Source organism: Talpa europaea, assembly GCF_964194135.1.
Source record: "Talpa europaea genome assembly, chromosome: 9".
NCBI classification, from domain to species: domain Eukaryota; kingdom Metazoa; phylum Chordata; class Mammalia; order Eulipotyphla; family Talpidae; genus Talpa; species Talpa europaea.
In genome coordinates, this window is record NC_140076.1 from 18,170,561 (window position 1) to 18,187,545 (window position 16,985).

Consider the following 16,985-nt stretch of genomic DNA (forward strand, 5'->3'; position numbering starts at 1 on the left):
GAGAGGATTCACCAGAGACAGAGTGGGGAACAGAACAGGCAGATGGACCGGGGTACACTGCTGAGGGGAGCAGCGGGCGAGTCAGGAGAGGTCTGCTGCGCCATGTGGGTAGCCCCCTGGCGGGGGATCGAACTGTGCTGCAGAGGCTGCTGACAGCTTCATAGGTTGCGTCTTAACCCTTGCGCCACCAGGGAGGCCCAGGTCTCAATATTTCTAAGCACTCGCCTTGGCCCGGGACAGGAACCCGATCAGAGTCGGGTCTGGTTGGCGGCTCCCACGGCCGCCAGAATCCTGGGGGGACCCGTCACTTTCCCTCCAAGTCCCGCCGGGCGCACCTGCCCCAGGTGAGCTCCAGGAAGCGGGAGGGGCCGGAAATTGTCGAGCGGTTTCGCAGGTGGGGCGGGGCCGGGGCGGGGCTCGGCCGGGCGGGGGCGGGGGCGGGGCCAAGCCCGAGCGCCCCGAGCGCCCCGAGCGCGACCAGACCCGGACCGGATCCCGCGCCCCGCGCCCCGCGCCCGCGCCCGCGCCGCCGCCGCCATGGGGGCCTGCCTGGGCGCCTGCTCCCTAATCAATTGCGTGAGTCCGGATCCCGGCGCCCGCCGCTCCCGCAGCCTGGCACTCTGTCCTGTGTTCTTCCTCCAAGTAGTTTCTGCTTTTCCTGCCTTCAAACTTGTCTTTCCGAACCCGCACCCGCCCTCGCGCCCCCGGGCATCTCTCCTGGGCCCCCGCCCTCTGCCGGACCCGGGGCGCCGGGGGCCGCTGCGGTCCCGGGCTCGGGTTACCGCCTCGGCAGGGTTGGGGCGCGCTGGGGCGGGGGGAGGGGTCTGCCCCGGCGGGCGCGGGTCCCAGGGATCGGGGAGACAGAAGTGCAGAGCCCAGGGTGGGGATCGCCCCCCGGCCCCCTCCGGCCCAACTTGGGGATGTCCTGGCCGCGCCTCTTGCGCGCACTCCGACTCTTTGTGCGACCTGCCCGGCCCCCGCCCGCCTGCCGGGGCGCCTCTCCCGCGGGGGGCGGGCCGTCCGCGCCTGCCCGGCTGCCTCAGTTTCTCCGTTTGCAGCCGTCCGCGGCCCGTCGCCGTCTTTGTCCCGGCGCGTCGCTCCGTCTGTCCGAATCCGCTTCTCTGCTCCCGGCCCCGCCGCCGTGGCGGCCTCGTTTCTGGCTCCGGCTCACTGCTGGGCACTCCCCCAACAGCCCCAGACGCTTCCCCCGGGGCCCCACCGCCGAAATGGGGGTGGGGAGGCAGCCCCCGCCGTCTTTCTAGGCTCCCCTGGAGCGAGGGTGGGGGGCGCGGAGCAGCGCTGGGCGCGGGGCTGGAGGGCCCGTGGTTGGGGCATTCCGGGGTGTGTGCTGGGGTGGGGGGGCCCGGTGGCCTGGCCTGGGGGGTCGGAGGGGCAGCCAGCCTCCCCTTTGGGGCTGCAGCCAGCTGAGGGGAGGAGTTTCAGCCAGACCCCTGCCCGAGGCCCCTGCTCCTTCCCTTTCCCAGCCCCCCGCTCTTTCCCCGCTTTCTCTCATTAAATCTGAGGTTCATTCAGGCAGCCCCCTCCCCCCCTGCCCCACACAAAGAGAGAGTGAGGGGGGGAGTCTGGTGGCTGCCGAGTCTCCGCACTTGCTTTCCTTTGTCCCCGAGATTCGTGTGTAGGATGGGGTGCAGGGGCAGGGCGATGGGGATCTTAAGATTTACAGGTCATTTTCTGGGGATGGTATCTGTTCCAAGAGGCTGTGGGGTGGGGGCCCTGGACAGATCTCTTCTCTGGGCATGTTTCCCCATTTGTGAAGAGTGTGTGTGTGTGTGTGTGTGTGTGTGTGTGTGTAGAAAGAGGACCCATGAGATAGTCCCTGAGCTCCCTCCCTCCCCAGTGAATTTAGGGTTCAGCCTGAATCTTTGGCCTGGAAGGATTTGCTTTCTAGTGGGGGAAGGAAGACTCCCCCAAACTCCACCAGATTTCCTTCTGGTTGGAGCAGTGGGGGGCGGGGGGCTAGAAGATGTTGAGGGGAGACCACCCAGTCTCTGGTGCCTCTCATCTGCCTCCCACATAATGCTGTGGGGAAGGTGAAAAAGTGCCCAGCCCAGTTCCTCCCATGTAGTGACTGCTCCAAATGGGAGCTGTGGTTATTATTATCTTGGAAAAGTGGGTGGAGAATTCCCCGTGGAGCCAAGTGCCTGAGTCACAGAATCCTACAACTGAGACCAGAAGGCACCTGACAGGTCTGCTCAAACCCCCAGTTCAGATGAGGAAAGCGCAGCCCAGAGAGGTTAGCTGACTCACCTAAGGCTGCACAGTGGCAGGATGGGGGAACTGCACAGTCAGGATTAAAATCTGATTCCTGGTCCAGGCCTCTTCCAGGGCCACCCTCCGTTCACATCCTGGCTGCTGGCTCAGGACACGGCGGGCCCAGGGTAGATGGGAAGCTAACTTAGTTCTGATATCTGCAAGGGGTCAGCCTCCCCTGCTCCGGGGCCTCCTCTTGGGGTTCTGGCCGCTGATATTTACTGAGCACCTACTGAACTGAGCCCCACACCCCTGCCATCTCACTGGTTCTCAGGCCTGTGACCTAGTTACCATTTTTACAGATGATGATACCAGTGGGCACCCCCGACAGCTGTGTTGTTACTGTCGGCCAGCACCCATGGGCCAGTGCTGCCGAGCGGTGCCAGGCCCAGCACCAGAGTGAGCGCTTTATATGGGTGTTGTGTTAATCCTCGCCGTGACCCCAGCGAGGCAGTTCCTATTATTCCCATTTCATGGATGAGGACGCTAGCTTAGGGAGCGAAGATGATTTCGCCCCAGCCATACATGGACCCGGAATCCTGGATGTGCCCCTTCTCTGCTGCGTGTCTGTGGGTGCTCACTTTTTGCTCTTTCCTTGTGTGTGAAGTGGACAGAACACTGGCACCTGCCTCTCAGCCCATCGCGTGGATGAAATGAGACAGGGGTGAGTTGCCAGCTGGTCTAGCAGGAAACTGGGGGCCGCGGCCCCGTGCCCGAGACCACATTTGAGGAAGAGGTGAGGCCAGGCAAGTCCGTGGCTGTCTGATTGGAGAGCCTGGGCTCTGAGCCAGTTTACCATCCTGCTCAGGAGCCCATTTTACAGCTGAAGAAGCTGAGTCCACGGAGGAGAAAAGAGACTCATGTGAGTGGATGGCAGAGGGCACTAGGACCCCTTTTAGCGGGGTGTGGGGGTTCGTGTGCTGGGAGTAGTTCTGGGCCAACCTCTTCTCCTGTGTTTGCCTGGTCCTAAGGGGGCCAAGCCAGTAGTGGGGTCATTCACCAAGTCTGCAAGGTGTGGCCTGCCCATGCTGGGACCAGGTTTTTGTTTCATTGTGGTGAATATACATAACTCAACAGAAAGTTTTACCATTTTAAGTTTTCTTTTCGCCTTCAAGGAGCTTGTCATTTATTTTAGGAAACATGATCTCTATTAGACATGGATTGCTCCTTTTTTGATATCAAAATGAATGGTATCCCAAACGCATCATCCTGTCTACGCAGGACATGCTGTTGGCTAAAGCACATGACGAGAATGCTAGAATCTGTCCCTCCCTCAGCATGAATTCTCTGGATTCCTGAAAGGAGGCCCCACAGCTGCCTCTGGGTCTTCTGACCATTCTGTGGCCAAGGGGCTTTTTCTAAAATGCAAGTTTGATGCTATGCCTCTTCCTCAGCAGTGGTTCCCCCTGCCTTCAGGGCAGAGTCCTGACCTCCACAGTCACCCCCATGGCCACTCTAGCGTCTTCTCTTGCTCATGCCCGAAAACGCCACCTTCCTCTGCCTGCCTTATTCCCTTTGCAGGGATAGCCTTCCCTTCCCTGCCTACCAAACGTCCTACTCTTCCTTCAGAACTCCCTACCCCTTCTTTTTTATTGCTGTAAAATATACCTAACATAAAATGTATCATTTTCCCCATTTTAAACTGTGTAGTTCAGTTTACCTTTATTTTTTCAGCATTTCTTTAGGACCTCCATGTGGTTGTGCAGTCACTGCCACCATCCACCTCCAGAACTTTTTCTTCTTCCCCAACTCCTTACCCATCCGATCACTTCCCACTCTTCTCTCTCCGCTCCCTGCCAGATTTCTGTGACTCTGACAAGGCCGGGGGTCTCAGTCTTTGGTGAGGGCAGTTTCACTTAGTGTGATGCCCTCAGACTTGTCTGTGTTGTAGCATGTTTGAGGATGGCATTCCTTTTCTGACTGAATAACTTCCCATGTTTTGCACCTGGACTGCATTTTGTTTATCCACTCATTTGTCACTGAGCCCTTGGGTTGCTTCCTCCTTTGAGTTACTGTAACACTGCCGTGAGCACGTCTGTCCAGGTCCCTGCCTACCATTCTTTTGAGTAAAACCACAAGTGGAAGATCAGATTGTTTTCAACAGAATAACTTTCAACCGTGACCCCAGCTCTCAGCCTCTCCCACCCACCCACCTGCCCCAGGAGTGGGTCCACCAAACCTGACTTCCTGGCTCTTGAGACAACCAGGAAAGAGTGTGAATGACTCAGTGACAACGTCCCCGCCATGCCACACTGTGCACGCCACACTGCTCACGGCTGCCTCCCGAGCGGCCCACCTTGCCTGGGGAGGGAGTGAGCTCCTTGTCATTGGCAGGATTGGAGAGCAAAGGCTGTCGGTGCCCGAGTCCTCATTTGGGAGGCTGCACAGACCAACAGCCGACAGCCAGGAATCTTGCAGCTGTAAGGCCTAAGAACCACTTCTGCCTTCTCGGTTCTGAGAACCTGGCTGGCGCTAAGATTCAACCACTTTTGTGTTCTGGTGCTTTCCAGAACTGCCTCAGAGGGTGATCCTAGTGCAGGAAGTTGGATAGTTCGCCTCCGCCTTTCACGTGTATCATAAGCATTGGTCCTCCTTGTGCTCAGCCTGGAGACTTGACTTTTATCTTTTGTACTCTGAACATGCCATACACTCTGCTGATCTGGTTCTCCATCAGCTCAGCTTATCTTCAATTTCTTGAGATTCTAATAAGCTCAGAATACCTAAAGCGTGTGCCTATTTTAGTGTTTTTTTCTTAATTAAAATGTTTATTTTAATAATAAAATCAACTTTATTAAGATAATAGTTGACATTCAGTTAAATTTAGTTGACTGTACCCATTAAACACGACCTCACATCTGCTCCATAAATCAGAGTGCTCCCTCTGGGTGACAACCTTGATGTGTCGATGGGAAGTTAGTTATTTTTCAATTCCCCCGTGTTATTTTCCAGTTTTGAACCATCGCCATGAATTCTGTGTACGGGAAGGGGGACACATGTTTCTGCCATGACTCCTGTGGGCTGGTGTTTCTGTCCTTTGAAGAGAGATCCTCCAAAGTGGATCTTGGGTCAGATCCCAAGGACGCTGGGGACTGAGGCATGTTTTCCTCTCTCTGACCTGGTCTCTGGTGGCCCACCAGGCCTTGGAAATCCTGAGGGTTCAGGTGTGAGGAACACCTACATTTTGCCTGCCAAGAGCCAGAGTGAATTGGGAGACCAGGCTCCCGGATGCAGAGGGCCAGCTCTTGTGTCTCCAGTGGTAACAAGCGAGAGCCAGGCCCTGACCCGGGCACTGGGGCATCTGGTTCCTGAGAATTGCTTGGTTTTTCTCTGCCAGTGGAAGGATTGCTTTTATCATTGGAGTGTTTTGTAATTAAATGGAATGCCATCAGTGAGGGGGCTCTTGGTGCCAGCAGAGTAGAGCAAGAATCCCAGCTCTTTACCTTACTTTCTCTGTGATCTTGGTCATGTCACCTCTGAGTCTCAGTTTCCACATTTGTAAACAGGAGGCAACAACATGCATATTTCATCGTGTTAGTGAGGTCAATGTAGCTAGATGCCAGGACTCACTATTAAGAAATGGTGGCCATTATGGTTGAGTCTCAGCACTGCTGTCCACTTACTGTGTGACTTCTGGCAAGTTCTAAAACTCTCTGATCTCCTCATTTGTAAAATGGGACTAATAATATGCTCTGTCTGATAGCCAGAATTCTCTTTATGGTTTACAAAGCACTCTTGGCATTTGCTTATTCCCTCACCCACAAAAGGCAGCCATAGATAGGAGACAGGGTTTGGGGTGAAGGCTGCAAGATGTACCAGAGTTGCGGGATGGGTTCACTGTTAAACTGTGGATCGCGCGGAAGGATTTCATTCCGCAAGCATTTAATTTAGCATCCATGTTGCACCTGGTTTTGTGTGTGAGAGAGGTAAGTAAGAAGGAGCGTCTCCCTGAGAAGGCAGCTACCCCAGAGTGCGCCGTACACCTTATGACTGGTCCAGAGAGCAAGGTGGGAGTCTCAGAGGAGTGAGGGGCCCCTTTCAGCCTGCTCCCACACAGCTGATCCTTCAGTGTAAGGCTGTTTCTGTCCCTCCTGGCTATAAATTCTCAAGTGAATGCCCATTGCTCTTAGGATGAACGCCAGAGCCCTGCCATGCCAGCCTGGCCTCGAGACTTACCAACCACTCTGGCTGCTCCTGAAGCTTTGTCCTCAGGTGCTGCGGACCAGCACAGCAGTAGACGATGAGGCCACCTCAGGGTTGAGAGAAGCGTGCAGGGTGGTCAGGGCGTCGGTGAAGGAAATGACAAACAGACACACTTCAAGAGTGAAAATCTGAGTGTAATTTTCTTTGAGTTTGTGACCAATATATATGTTTTCCAAAGGCACAGGGACAATGAATATCAATGAAATCAGCTTGCTCATGGGCTCAGTCTATCACCATCAGGGAGGTGATCTACATAACAAGCAATGACTTATAGAAGAAAGAAGGAAGTTTAGAAAGACAAATAAGGGATTAAAGTTTGTAGTTCTAGAAAGACAGGATAAGATTTTTAGCATTCTTGTAGTGGTTCCTGGTGGTCGTTATCTTTTGATAAGCTTCTGCCTTTTCAGGGAACTTCCGCTGTACTTCCTCTGCTTCAGGATGTTATGCTGTTCTCCCCCTGCGCGCTGGTGCCCAGCCGGACCTAGGGACCATGGCGAAAGCCATTCCTAAAGGTCACTGCGGGGGGGAGGTGCAGCAGGTATGTCTTCAGAGGGTTTTGCTGTTCTCCCCCTGCGCGCTGGTTGCCCAGCCGGACCTAGGGATGGTTAGCCCTAAAGGTCACTGCAGGGGGAGGTGCTGCACTCAGGACCTTCGTTCTATTCCTCCAGGGCCCCAGTTCCTGCCTGCCCGGCCCTGCCCAGGCTCTAGTCCCTCCGTGGGGAACACTCTTCCCCTTGGTCTCCTCATTCTTCAGCTCAATCCAAATGCACTTCTGGGAAGTGACCCGCCAACCCCTAATCTAAAGTAGGCCCTGTGGGTCTCTCGTGGTTGCCTGTCTGCTTCTTACCACCTCCCCTGTTGGATGAAAGGGTTTGTTGCATGTCTTTCCTGCCTTGGGAGCACCAGGAGGTCTGGGCCTGGGTCTTTCTTGCTCTCCAGACTCAAATACCTAAGTGAGGAGTTGGGGCTCTTTGGGGGAGGGTTAACAGTTTACCATATGTTTACTAGATGCGGGCACAATTCTTCAAAGGCTGGGCTGTAGACCTGCCTCTCAAACTCAGGGTGAGTCTGCTTTTGGAGTACTAGTTGTGAATGGTATGGCGTCATCCCCCTCAGTGTTTCAGCCAGTCCAGTGAGGGGAGAGGCTGCTACTAGCTTGTGCAGAGAAGCCCCAAGAATTCTCCTGTCCAAAGCAGGTCACAGCCAAGAACAGTTCTTCACTCCATTAATTAGACACGTTTATCCTGTGCCTGTTGTTTCTGGAGGTCTGGTAATCTGCTACATACGTGACATTTGTTCAACAGTCATGGAGCTCCTAATTAAGTGCTGGGAACTGTTCCAATCTCTGGGATTACCACAGTGAACAAAACAGACAGCAATTCCTGTCCTATAGGAGCTTACATGCTAGAAACGGGAGGCAGACAAACCTAAGCAAAATATCAAGTCCTTCAGATGATAGTAAGTCCTGTGGAGGAAAACTAAGGGGAAAAGGAAGTCTGAGGTAATACAATTTAAAATTCCTTTCATTCTTAAAACTGCCATGCAAAGTAGGTACATTATGATTCTCATTTTATAGAACATGAAACTGAGGTTCAGAGAGGTTGAGTGTGTTGTAGAAGGCCACACAGCTTATCAGTGGCAGAACTGGCCTCCTGGATTTTTTTTTTTAAGATTTATTTTATGTATGTATGTAAGAACTGGGTTGCAGACCAGAGGTGCAAGGGGTGAGAGGATTCACCAGAGACAGAGTGGGGAGCAGAACAGGCAGATTGACTGAAATACACTGCTGAGGGGAGCAGCGGGAAGATAGGAGAGGTCTGCTGCGCCATGTGGGTAGCTCCCTGTCTGGGGATTGAATTTGTGATGCAGTGGCTGTGGAAAGCTTCATAGTGCTGAGACTTAACCCCTTGAGCCATCAAGGAGGCTCCTCCTAGATGTTTGTTTGTTTTTTACTACTCTGCTACCTCCAAAGGAAGAAAAAGTGTCACTCAGCCTTTTGGGGGCTTGATTTGCTGAGCACCCTGCCTGGTGAGGCTCAGCTGGGCTAAGTGCAGACTTGGAGGCATCCAGTGGCAGGTGGTGGGTGCTGTGTGTTCGGACACAGGAGGGGAGAGGCAGGAGTCAGGGCACCCCTGCTGTCTCCACAGGCTTCCTGCCTCTGTGGCTCTGCCCCCTGCATCCTGTGTAGCTGCTGCCCTTCCAGCCCCAACTCCACCGTGACCCGCCTCATCTTCACCGTCTTCCTCCTCCTGGGGGTGCTGGTGTGCATCATCATGCTGAGTCCCAGTGTGGAGAGTCAGCTACACAAGGTGAGCACCTGGGAGGTAGGCGCCGGCCCCGTGTCTGGAGAGGGCTCAGGCAAGGGGGCCCAGGCTTGGGATCCAGCGAGTCAGGAAGGGGTGGCAGGAGTGTCTGGGGCACCAATGGCCCTTGGCCATGGGGAGGAGAGAGGGGTTAAACCTCACCTGGGAATTCTCATTTCTCATAAACCACGGTCCCCTTGGAAAAGCTTGTATTAATCAGCATTACCCCCGTGACACTGGCCTGGAGCAAATGGTTCCTGCTCTCAGGATCAAGCCCAGCTTGATCACCACTTTGGGAAATCCTGAAGCTGTGGGGGTGAGAACAGGGAAACCCTCGGAGACTGGATGTAACAGACCCGCTGTCTCTGGGGGGCTCACTCGCAGACCTCTGCCCCAGAGGTGGGTGGGAGATGGAAGGAGGATCAGGCTCCCACGGGCCCAGGGTGGTGGGTGGGTAGGCGGGGTCTTCACGCTGCTCTGTCTGTCTCCACAGCTGCCCTGGGTGTGTGAGGAGGGATCTGGGACCTCCGTCATCCTGCAGGGCCACATCGACTGTGGCTCCCTGCTCGGCCACCGTGCTGTGTACCGAATGTGCTTTGCTATGACGGCCTTTTTCTTCCTTTTCACCATGATCATGATCTGTGTGCGCAGCAGCCGGGACCCCAGGGCTGCCATCCAAAACGGGTGAGGACCCTCCTGCAGTGGTTCTCCCCTTTTCTGCCCGATTCAGGGATGCCCAGACCCGCCCCTCAGGCAGCCAGGAGGGCATAGCAGAGAGATCAGCTCATTTGGTCATTCCCATTTCTCAGATGAGGAAATAAAGCACAGAGAGGGCAACAACATACCTCAAGCCACACAGCACTCTGTGACATAGTTGGGGCTAGAACCCAGGTGACACCCTCACCCTGACATGGGCCTTTCCTCTGCCCCTCAGGCTTTTTCTAGGACTAGGACAGATTTTTCATGCCCATCACAACCAGAAATGCCACTGCACCTCTCCAAGTACCTCTGTTCTTTTGGGGGTGCGGTTCTGGAGATCAGTCCCGTCTGACCTCCTGTCCCCTCCCCCTGTGCACTCATCCATCTCCCTCTGCCCCCAGGTTTTGGCTCTTAAAATTCCTGATCTTCTTGGGCATCACCGTGGGCGCCTTCTACATCCCCGATGGCTCCTTCTCTGACAGTAGGCGGCCTGGGGGGGAGAGGGTGGGTCTCCAGAGGGAGGAGCGCTGGTGGAGGTTGCTCTTGGCCCTGGCACATGGACCCCTGACTGCTAGCTGGGTCCTTGTCCCCCCTCCAGGAGCAGAGAGGGGTGGTTGGGGGAACCCACCTTGCTCCTGACCCATACCTGCCACACTGCCTCTCTGTGCATGACTAGGGGCTCCCTGGGGCCGGGACTTGGCTTCTCAGCGTCCCCATGTAGGGCATGGCACAAATGGTGGCTGAATGACTAAGTGTGTGTAACTGGGAGCATGTGGGACTGTGCCTGCACCAGGGCGGGGGGCTCACAGGCCCTGGCTCTCAGGCTGCTGCCCCCCAGACCGACCTCCTGCCCTGACTCCCTTCTCCCCCCCAGTCTGGTTCTACTTTGGCGTGGTAGGCTCCTTCTTCTTCATCCTGATCCAGCTGGTGCTGTTCATTGACTTTGCGCACTGCTGGAACCAGCGGTGGCTGTGCAAGGCCGAGGAATGTGACTCCCGGGCATGGTACGCAGGTCAGTGCTGCCCGCTGGCCTCCCTGAGGGGCCTGGTGTGACCTCGGAACTCAGGAGTCCCTGCAACTAGATGCAAACCTAGAGGGCATCTCAGGGCAGATGTAGAGAAAGGGGATGTGTGAAGGGTGACTTCAGGGGGTGCTGGGGGAGAGCTGAACTGGGGAGGCCTTGGAGGGTCAGGTTTGGCTGTTCTTTCTTTTTTTTTTAAAGATTTATTTTATTTATTTATACATACAAGAACTGGGGTGTAGGGCAGAGGTGCAGGGAGTGAGAAGATGCACGAGAGACAGAGTGGGGAGCAGAACAGGTGGATTGACTGAAATACACTGTTGAGGGGAGCAGCGGGTGAGGCAGGAGAGGTCTGCTGCACCCTGTGGGTCAGCAACCTGGCCGGGGAGCCAACTCAGGCTGCAGTGGCTGACAATAGCTTGATAGAACTTAGACTTTAACCCCTGCGCCACCAGGGAGGCCCAGGCTTGGCTGTTCTTGCGGAAAGGGCCACACACAGGCAGACCAGACTTCAAGTGACAATCGGTCACTGAAACCCCGGTGGTGGTGTGAGTCCCTAGTTAGTTCTTTCATCTCTCCCTGATGGATCAAGAAAAAAGGCTCACCTGGGTGCTGATTTAGCCCTCCTGTCCCCCCCAACCACCAGACTGCCTGATGGAGAGAGCAGATCAGCACAAGGCTAATTCATTTTCTCTCTTTTCGTTAAATTTTTTAGTTAATTTTTAAAAAGACTTTTATATCCCTTGTTTTATTTTTACGGTTGCCTTACTTATGGCAAGTGAGCTGTTTGAGTTCAACATAGGGCAGATCCTCACAGAGGCATTGGTGAGTGACAAGCCAAGGAGACAGACCTCCTGACCCCCCTTTTTGCTGCTCCTCCTGGCCAGGCCTCTTCTTCTTCACCTTCCTCTTCTACTCATTGTCCCTCGCGGCTGTGGCGCTGATGTTCGTCTACTACACCCAGCCTGGTGCCTGCCACGAGGGCAAGATCTTCATCAGCCTCAACCTCACCTTCTGTGTCTGCGTCTCCATTGCTGCTGTCCTGCCCAAGGTCCAGGTAAGACTGAAACCAGGCCCCACGGTGTGTGGGACTTGTTGTGGGAAACCTGGAGGCTGAGGCTGGGCCTGTCAGTCTCTGAGGCTTGGGCTAAGAGTGTGGGCGCCCACGTCAGCCTACCTAGGTTGGAGTTTTGACTTCCATATCTCCTTGCTGGATGTCTTTGGAAAGTGCCTTAACCGCTCCAGGCTTCCCTCTTCTCAGATGTAGAACGGAGTAATGCCTCAGATGTAGAAGTAAGGGATATAATGCCAATAGTAATGCCTACTATTTGGAGTTACTCTCAGGGTTGAGGTCACATTTATGAACACTCAGAGCAGTGCCTAGTGTGTATATCATCAGATACGAGATGGCATGCCCATCACACCCTGGCTGTTATCATTCATATCATTTTATTCTTGCACTGATCATCATTTCCATTTTGCAGATGAGAAGGTGGGAGGCTTAGAGAGGTAGAGACTCGAGTGAGGTGACATGGCTAGTAGGCGGTGGAGCTGGGGTTTGGACCCAGGCAGACTGGCTCCAGAGATTATGCTTTTAACTGTGGAGTTCTGATTTATATTTTCAAGTGTGTGTGTGTGTGTGTGTGTGTGTGTGTGTGTGTGGTGAGGACAGAGAATACTAGGCCAAGTAAGGCGATTTTGAATAAGTGCTATGTGAAAATAAAAGGGAGTGTGGCTAAAAGGTAGGTGGGCTAGCAGGGGCTGTGGTAGTCAGGGGTTAGGGGCCTTGTTGGGAGTCCTGATTGAGCTGAGGTCTGACTACTAAATAGGAACTGTCTGAGGGACTGGATAGTAAACAGGGAGAAACATGTAAGGGAGAGGGGTCACAGTGAGTGCAAAGGCCCTGGGGTAGGAGAGAGGTTGGCCAGCAGGGAGGCCTCCATGCTGGAGTGTGGTCAGCAGTGAGGAGTTTGGCAGGGGGTCAGGTGTAGACCAGGAGGCTTTAGCTCAGAGTGTGATGAGATGCCCCCTTTGAAGAGTTCTTAACAGAGCAATAATCTGTTATGAGATTCCATCCCCTGGGTGAGTGAGGTGGGTGGTAGGTAACAGGGTATTTTCCCAAAGAGTTTGGGGTGGGATGGTCCTAGAGTGTTTGGGGTTTCTGAGGCCTCCTGCTTGGGGGTGAGTGGGCTTCCTCAGGTCTGGCAGGGTCTTACTGATGGACTGCTTTTACCAGGAAGCTCAGCCCAACTCAGGTCTGCTGCAGGCCTCAGTCATCACCCTCTACACCATGTTTGTCACCTGGCTAGCCCTGTCCAACGTCCCGGGTGAGTAAGCCCTTTGAGGAGGTGGGCCTTGTCCTCGGGCCAGCGGCTGCCCTCTGGGCATATCATGGCTACAGCCCATTTCCAGACAGTTCTTCGAGGGGGAGAAAGGGCCCCTTCTCATCCTGGAGTTGTCTTTACATTTTATCTGCTCAGCACATTTCTGGGGTTGGAATTTAGTGTCCATCTGGGTTGGCTCTCTGCCTGTCCTCACGGCTACCTGGCTCCTCAGATCTGCCCTGCCGGTGCTGAGGGTGATTGTGCTTCCATCCCCAGACCAGGAATGCAACCCCCATCTGCTGACCCGCTTCAGCAATGGCTCGGGCCTGGCTGGCCCCGAGAACTATGAGACTCATTGGTGGGATGCGCCGAGCATCGTGGGTCTCATCGTCTTCTTCCTGTGCACCCTCTTCATCAGGTATGGTGGGGATATGGCATCTGGGGAGGGATCATGATTAGGGGCCTGGAAGGGGAGGAGGTGGAAGCTGAGGTACAGGTTACAAGGTGCCCCTGGCAAGCAGCATGTCCAGTCCCTGCTTTGTGCAGGTGGGGAAACTCAGTCCTTCAGGGGACACCGTATCATGGGGCAACAGAGGTGGGGCTTGGCCTTGCCTCCTGACTCAGGGCCTTTAACTGAACACCAAACTGCCACATGCTCAGCTCAGGTGGGTGCAGGGACTTGTGAGGTCGGGGAAGGACCTGGATTGGGGTCAGGGAGTCCAGGTGTTATCACTCACCTGCTGGGTGGCCTGGGGTCAGTGGCTCCCCCTTTCTGAGCTTCAGTGTCCTCCTCAGTAAAAGAAGGGTGATAACCTCTCATGCTCCTGTGCTCCCACAAGACAGGGAGGCTTGTACTTAATGATCACATGGCAGCTCTTTTAAAAGGGGCTTCTTAGCGAGGGCATATGAGTGTGGACTCTGGTGCCAGACTGCTACATCTCCTCTTAGCACAGTTCTTAAAACACAGAAAGCAAAGAAGCATAAACCGCCACCAGGGCAGGGGCCACGGGTGATGGTGCAGCCCCCAGTGATCTCCCCAGATCTGAACTCCCTAAAGCACTAGATTGCCACATGGTGGTGATGTTAGTTGAAGCTCAGCAGGGGTGATTTCTCACCCTCTGCGGTGGGGCTGGAATCTAGGTCTCCTGTTTCACATTTTTTTCAAAAGGTAAGCTGGTTTGGCAAATTAGTGTGTCTCAAACTCTTAAATACCGTGAAAGACACCGAGACTTCATGATAGAAAAGCAATGACAAAATCATTATAATTGTTCGTATTTTTTATTGTGAACTTGAAGAAAAGGGACGTCATTTGGTAAAACTACCGACATCTAATAAAAGGAAACAAACTTAATTGCAAATGAGCATCGTTAATTATTAACACTGTTGGTGAAGGTAGTACCTGCTACATGTTTCGCAGTTCTAGGTACTCAATACATGTTTATAGAAATCGCACCTGAACATCCAGAAAATAGTGACTCTATTTAATTTTGCTCTTGGCCTGGAGCAGTGCTGGGGCCTTTACATCCTTATTCTATTTAATCCTCCTTGAAGTCCTATAGGGGAGGTGCTGTTATCCTGAATTTACAGTGGAGAAAACACAGACTCAGGGGTAGAGTTGACTCCTGGGCCCAAGACCTAACCATCAGGTCACTAGCACCCAAGGGTCTGGGACCATGCGCCTCCTATGGTTGTGGCTACTGCTATGGCTCCCAAGGCCCTGGTGCCGCCTACCTGACCACCGCCCTCCTCCCTCCCCGAAGTCTGCGCTCCTCCGACCACCCGCAGGTGAACAGCCTGATGCAGACAGAGGAGTGCCCGCCCATGCTGGAGGTCATGCAGCAGCAGCAGCAGCAGCAGCAAGTGTTGGGCGGCGAGGTTCGGGCCTTTGACAATGAGCAGGATGGCGTCACCTACAGTTACTCCTTCTTCCACTTCTGCCTGCTGCTTGCCTCCCTGCACATCATGATGACACTCACCAACTGGTACAGGTATGTGGGGCCTGCTGGACATGGGCAGGGCCAATGGGGTGCCTGGGCCACATGCCCCCTCCCCTGGCACCTCCCTGGCTTGTGCTGACTACTCAGGCTTGGGGGCGGAGGTGTCTTATCTGGGGCCTTCCGAAGAGCCTGCCTCCTGCATGCCCTAGTTTCCTGCCTCGGCACTAGTGTTCTCAGTTCCTGACACCTTCACTAAGTGCCTGAAAAGTGAAGTTCACAGGAGGTGGGGAAAGTGAGGCTCACAGGCAGGCCCTGTGCAGGGCAGATGGCGTTTGCATACCAGGGGTGGTGACTTGGATTATGAGGTCAGGTTTGGGAATCACAGTTGGAGAAGTTGGGATTAGGGGGAGAGGCTTAGAGTCCAAGTGAGAAGGTTAGGAATAGGTAGGCGTCCAGAGGTCAAGGGCTGGGATTAGGGCCAAATCAAGTGACAAATTTGGTCATTTGGTTAAAATTGGAGTTAAGAGGTCATAAAGCTAGATTGAAGTAGCAAGGCCAAGGAGTTAAGATCAGAGTCACAAGGTTAGAGGCCAGGACTGGGGTCACAGGGTCAAGGCCCAGAGATATCAGAACTGAGTCAGGAGTGGGATTACGGAGTCAAGGGTCAGAGTCGGTGTTAGTGGTCAGGATGGAGGTTAGGAGCTCTGGGGTCCCAAAGTCAGGGAGCAGGAGTCAGACCCCAGTGCGGCAGCCCCCTCTTACCCACAGTTTCACACTCCCCGGTTTCAGTTGCCCACTGAAAGGAGAGAGCGCGTGAGAGCACACTCCCGTAACTTTTATTACAGCATATTGTTATATCTGCACTGTATTATTAGTTATTTTTGTTGATCTTTTACTAGTCCCACTTTATAAAATTACATGTATGTGAGTATAGGTGAAAGAATAGCACAGAGAGGGTTTGTTACTGTTGTGGTTTCAGCCATCCCCGGGGACCAGGGAGCCCGCTGAATTACCATCTAGGACTGGGGTCAAGGTTGGAATTGAGATCAGGGTCAGGTCTGCGGCACAGGCCAATAGCTGTGTCTAGGGTCATCAGGCCCGTGTCAGGCATGGGGATGAGAGGTACAGAGTAAGAGCCAGAGTTGAAATCGGGGATTATAAGTAGGTCCTAACGTCAAGGCCAGGCAGGACCCAGTTTCTAAGATTGGGGTCAAGCTCACTGGGGTGATGGCCTGTTGCAGACCCGGAGAGGCCCGGAAGATGATCAGCACGTGGACCGCGGTGTGGGTGAAGATCTGTGCCAGCTGGGCAGGGCTGCTCCTCTACCTGTGGACCCTGGTGGCCCCTCTCCTTCTGCCCAACCGCGACTTCAGCTGAGCAGCCGCCTGCAGCCTGCCCACCTGGTGCCTCGGGGCTAATGAATGTGGATGGATGGAGTCTCTGCCCCTGCCCCCTCCAGGACTTGCCCAGGAGCTGGGCCCCTCTATTCTTAGTGCCTTCAGGGATGAGGAGCATCAGGGCCACGCCTGAGCTCACCCTCCCGCTGCCCGACCACGGGGCTGCCTCTTCCCTTCCCTTACCCCCTGTCACCCACACTCACCCTCTTGTGGAAAAAGGGCCCCTGTTCTCAGGCTCCCCAGGAGAGGGTCCAAAAGAAGAGCAATGCTCAGAGCCGCTCAGAGAGCGGGAGAATGCCCCACAATGGGTGCCCGGCACTGAGGCCCGGGCCTTCCCGCCCTGCCCCCAGGGTACCCACCCCTTTCCTGGACCCTGTGCCTTACTAAGTCTCCAAGACTGCCCAATAAACAAGCCAGTGCATGCACCTTTGTGTCCTATGACCCTTCCCTGTACAGTCCCTGACCCGTCTGGGGCTAGTGTGGGGGCTGGGGGCAGAATGCCAGGCCTGAGGAGGCTGACTCATTGGGCCCAGGCCCCAGGGGCCCTCGGGGCCAGACCTAGGGACCTGGGCTCTGTCCTCATGGAGAGCCTGGGGGACGGAAGGCTAAGGAAGAAGGAGGGGCTTTGGAAAAGTGACTCTGGGGTCAAAAAAGGGGACCACAGAGGCTGGGGCAGTATCCATTTGAGGGGTGGTGAGACCAGAGTGCTGACCCCAAGGCCCTGCCCACTTCTGGGTCCTGCTGATCAAACTCCTCACCACCCCTTCCCTCTCTCCCCTAGTCACTGGTACTTGCTCTGGGCCAGGTGCCATGGGGAGTACAGAGAAGCAGCT

The 16,985-nt window shown here is 54.7% G+C and overlaps 1 protein-coding gene across 1 annotated transcript; it reads left to right on the plus strand.

Moving 5' to 3' along the window:
* Window positions 1–537: 537 nt before the first annotated feature.
* SERINC2 (serine incorporator 2) lies at window positions 538–16,132 on the plus strand (the record flags this gene model as incomplete). Its single annotated transcript, XM_084243570.1, has 10 exons — window positions 538–576; window positions 8,619–8,780; window positions 9,268–9,458; window positions 9,875–9,954; window positions 10,348–10,485; window positions 11,382–11,551; window positions 12,731–12,821; window positions 13,095–13,236; window positions 14,579–14,806; window positions 15,997–16,132. 10 exons carry the CDS (start codon window positions 538–540, stop codon window positions 16,130–16,132), a joined length of 1,377 nt encoding a protein of 458 aa, XP_084099696.1.
* Between the last annotated feature and the right edge of the window lie 853 nt (window positions 16,133–16,985).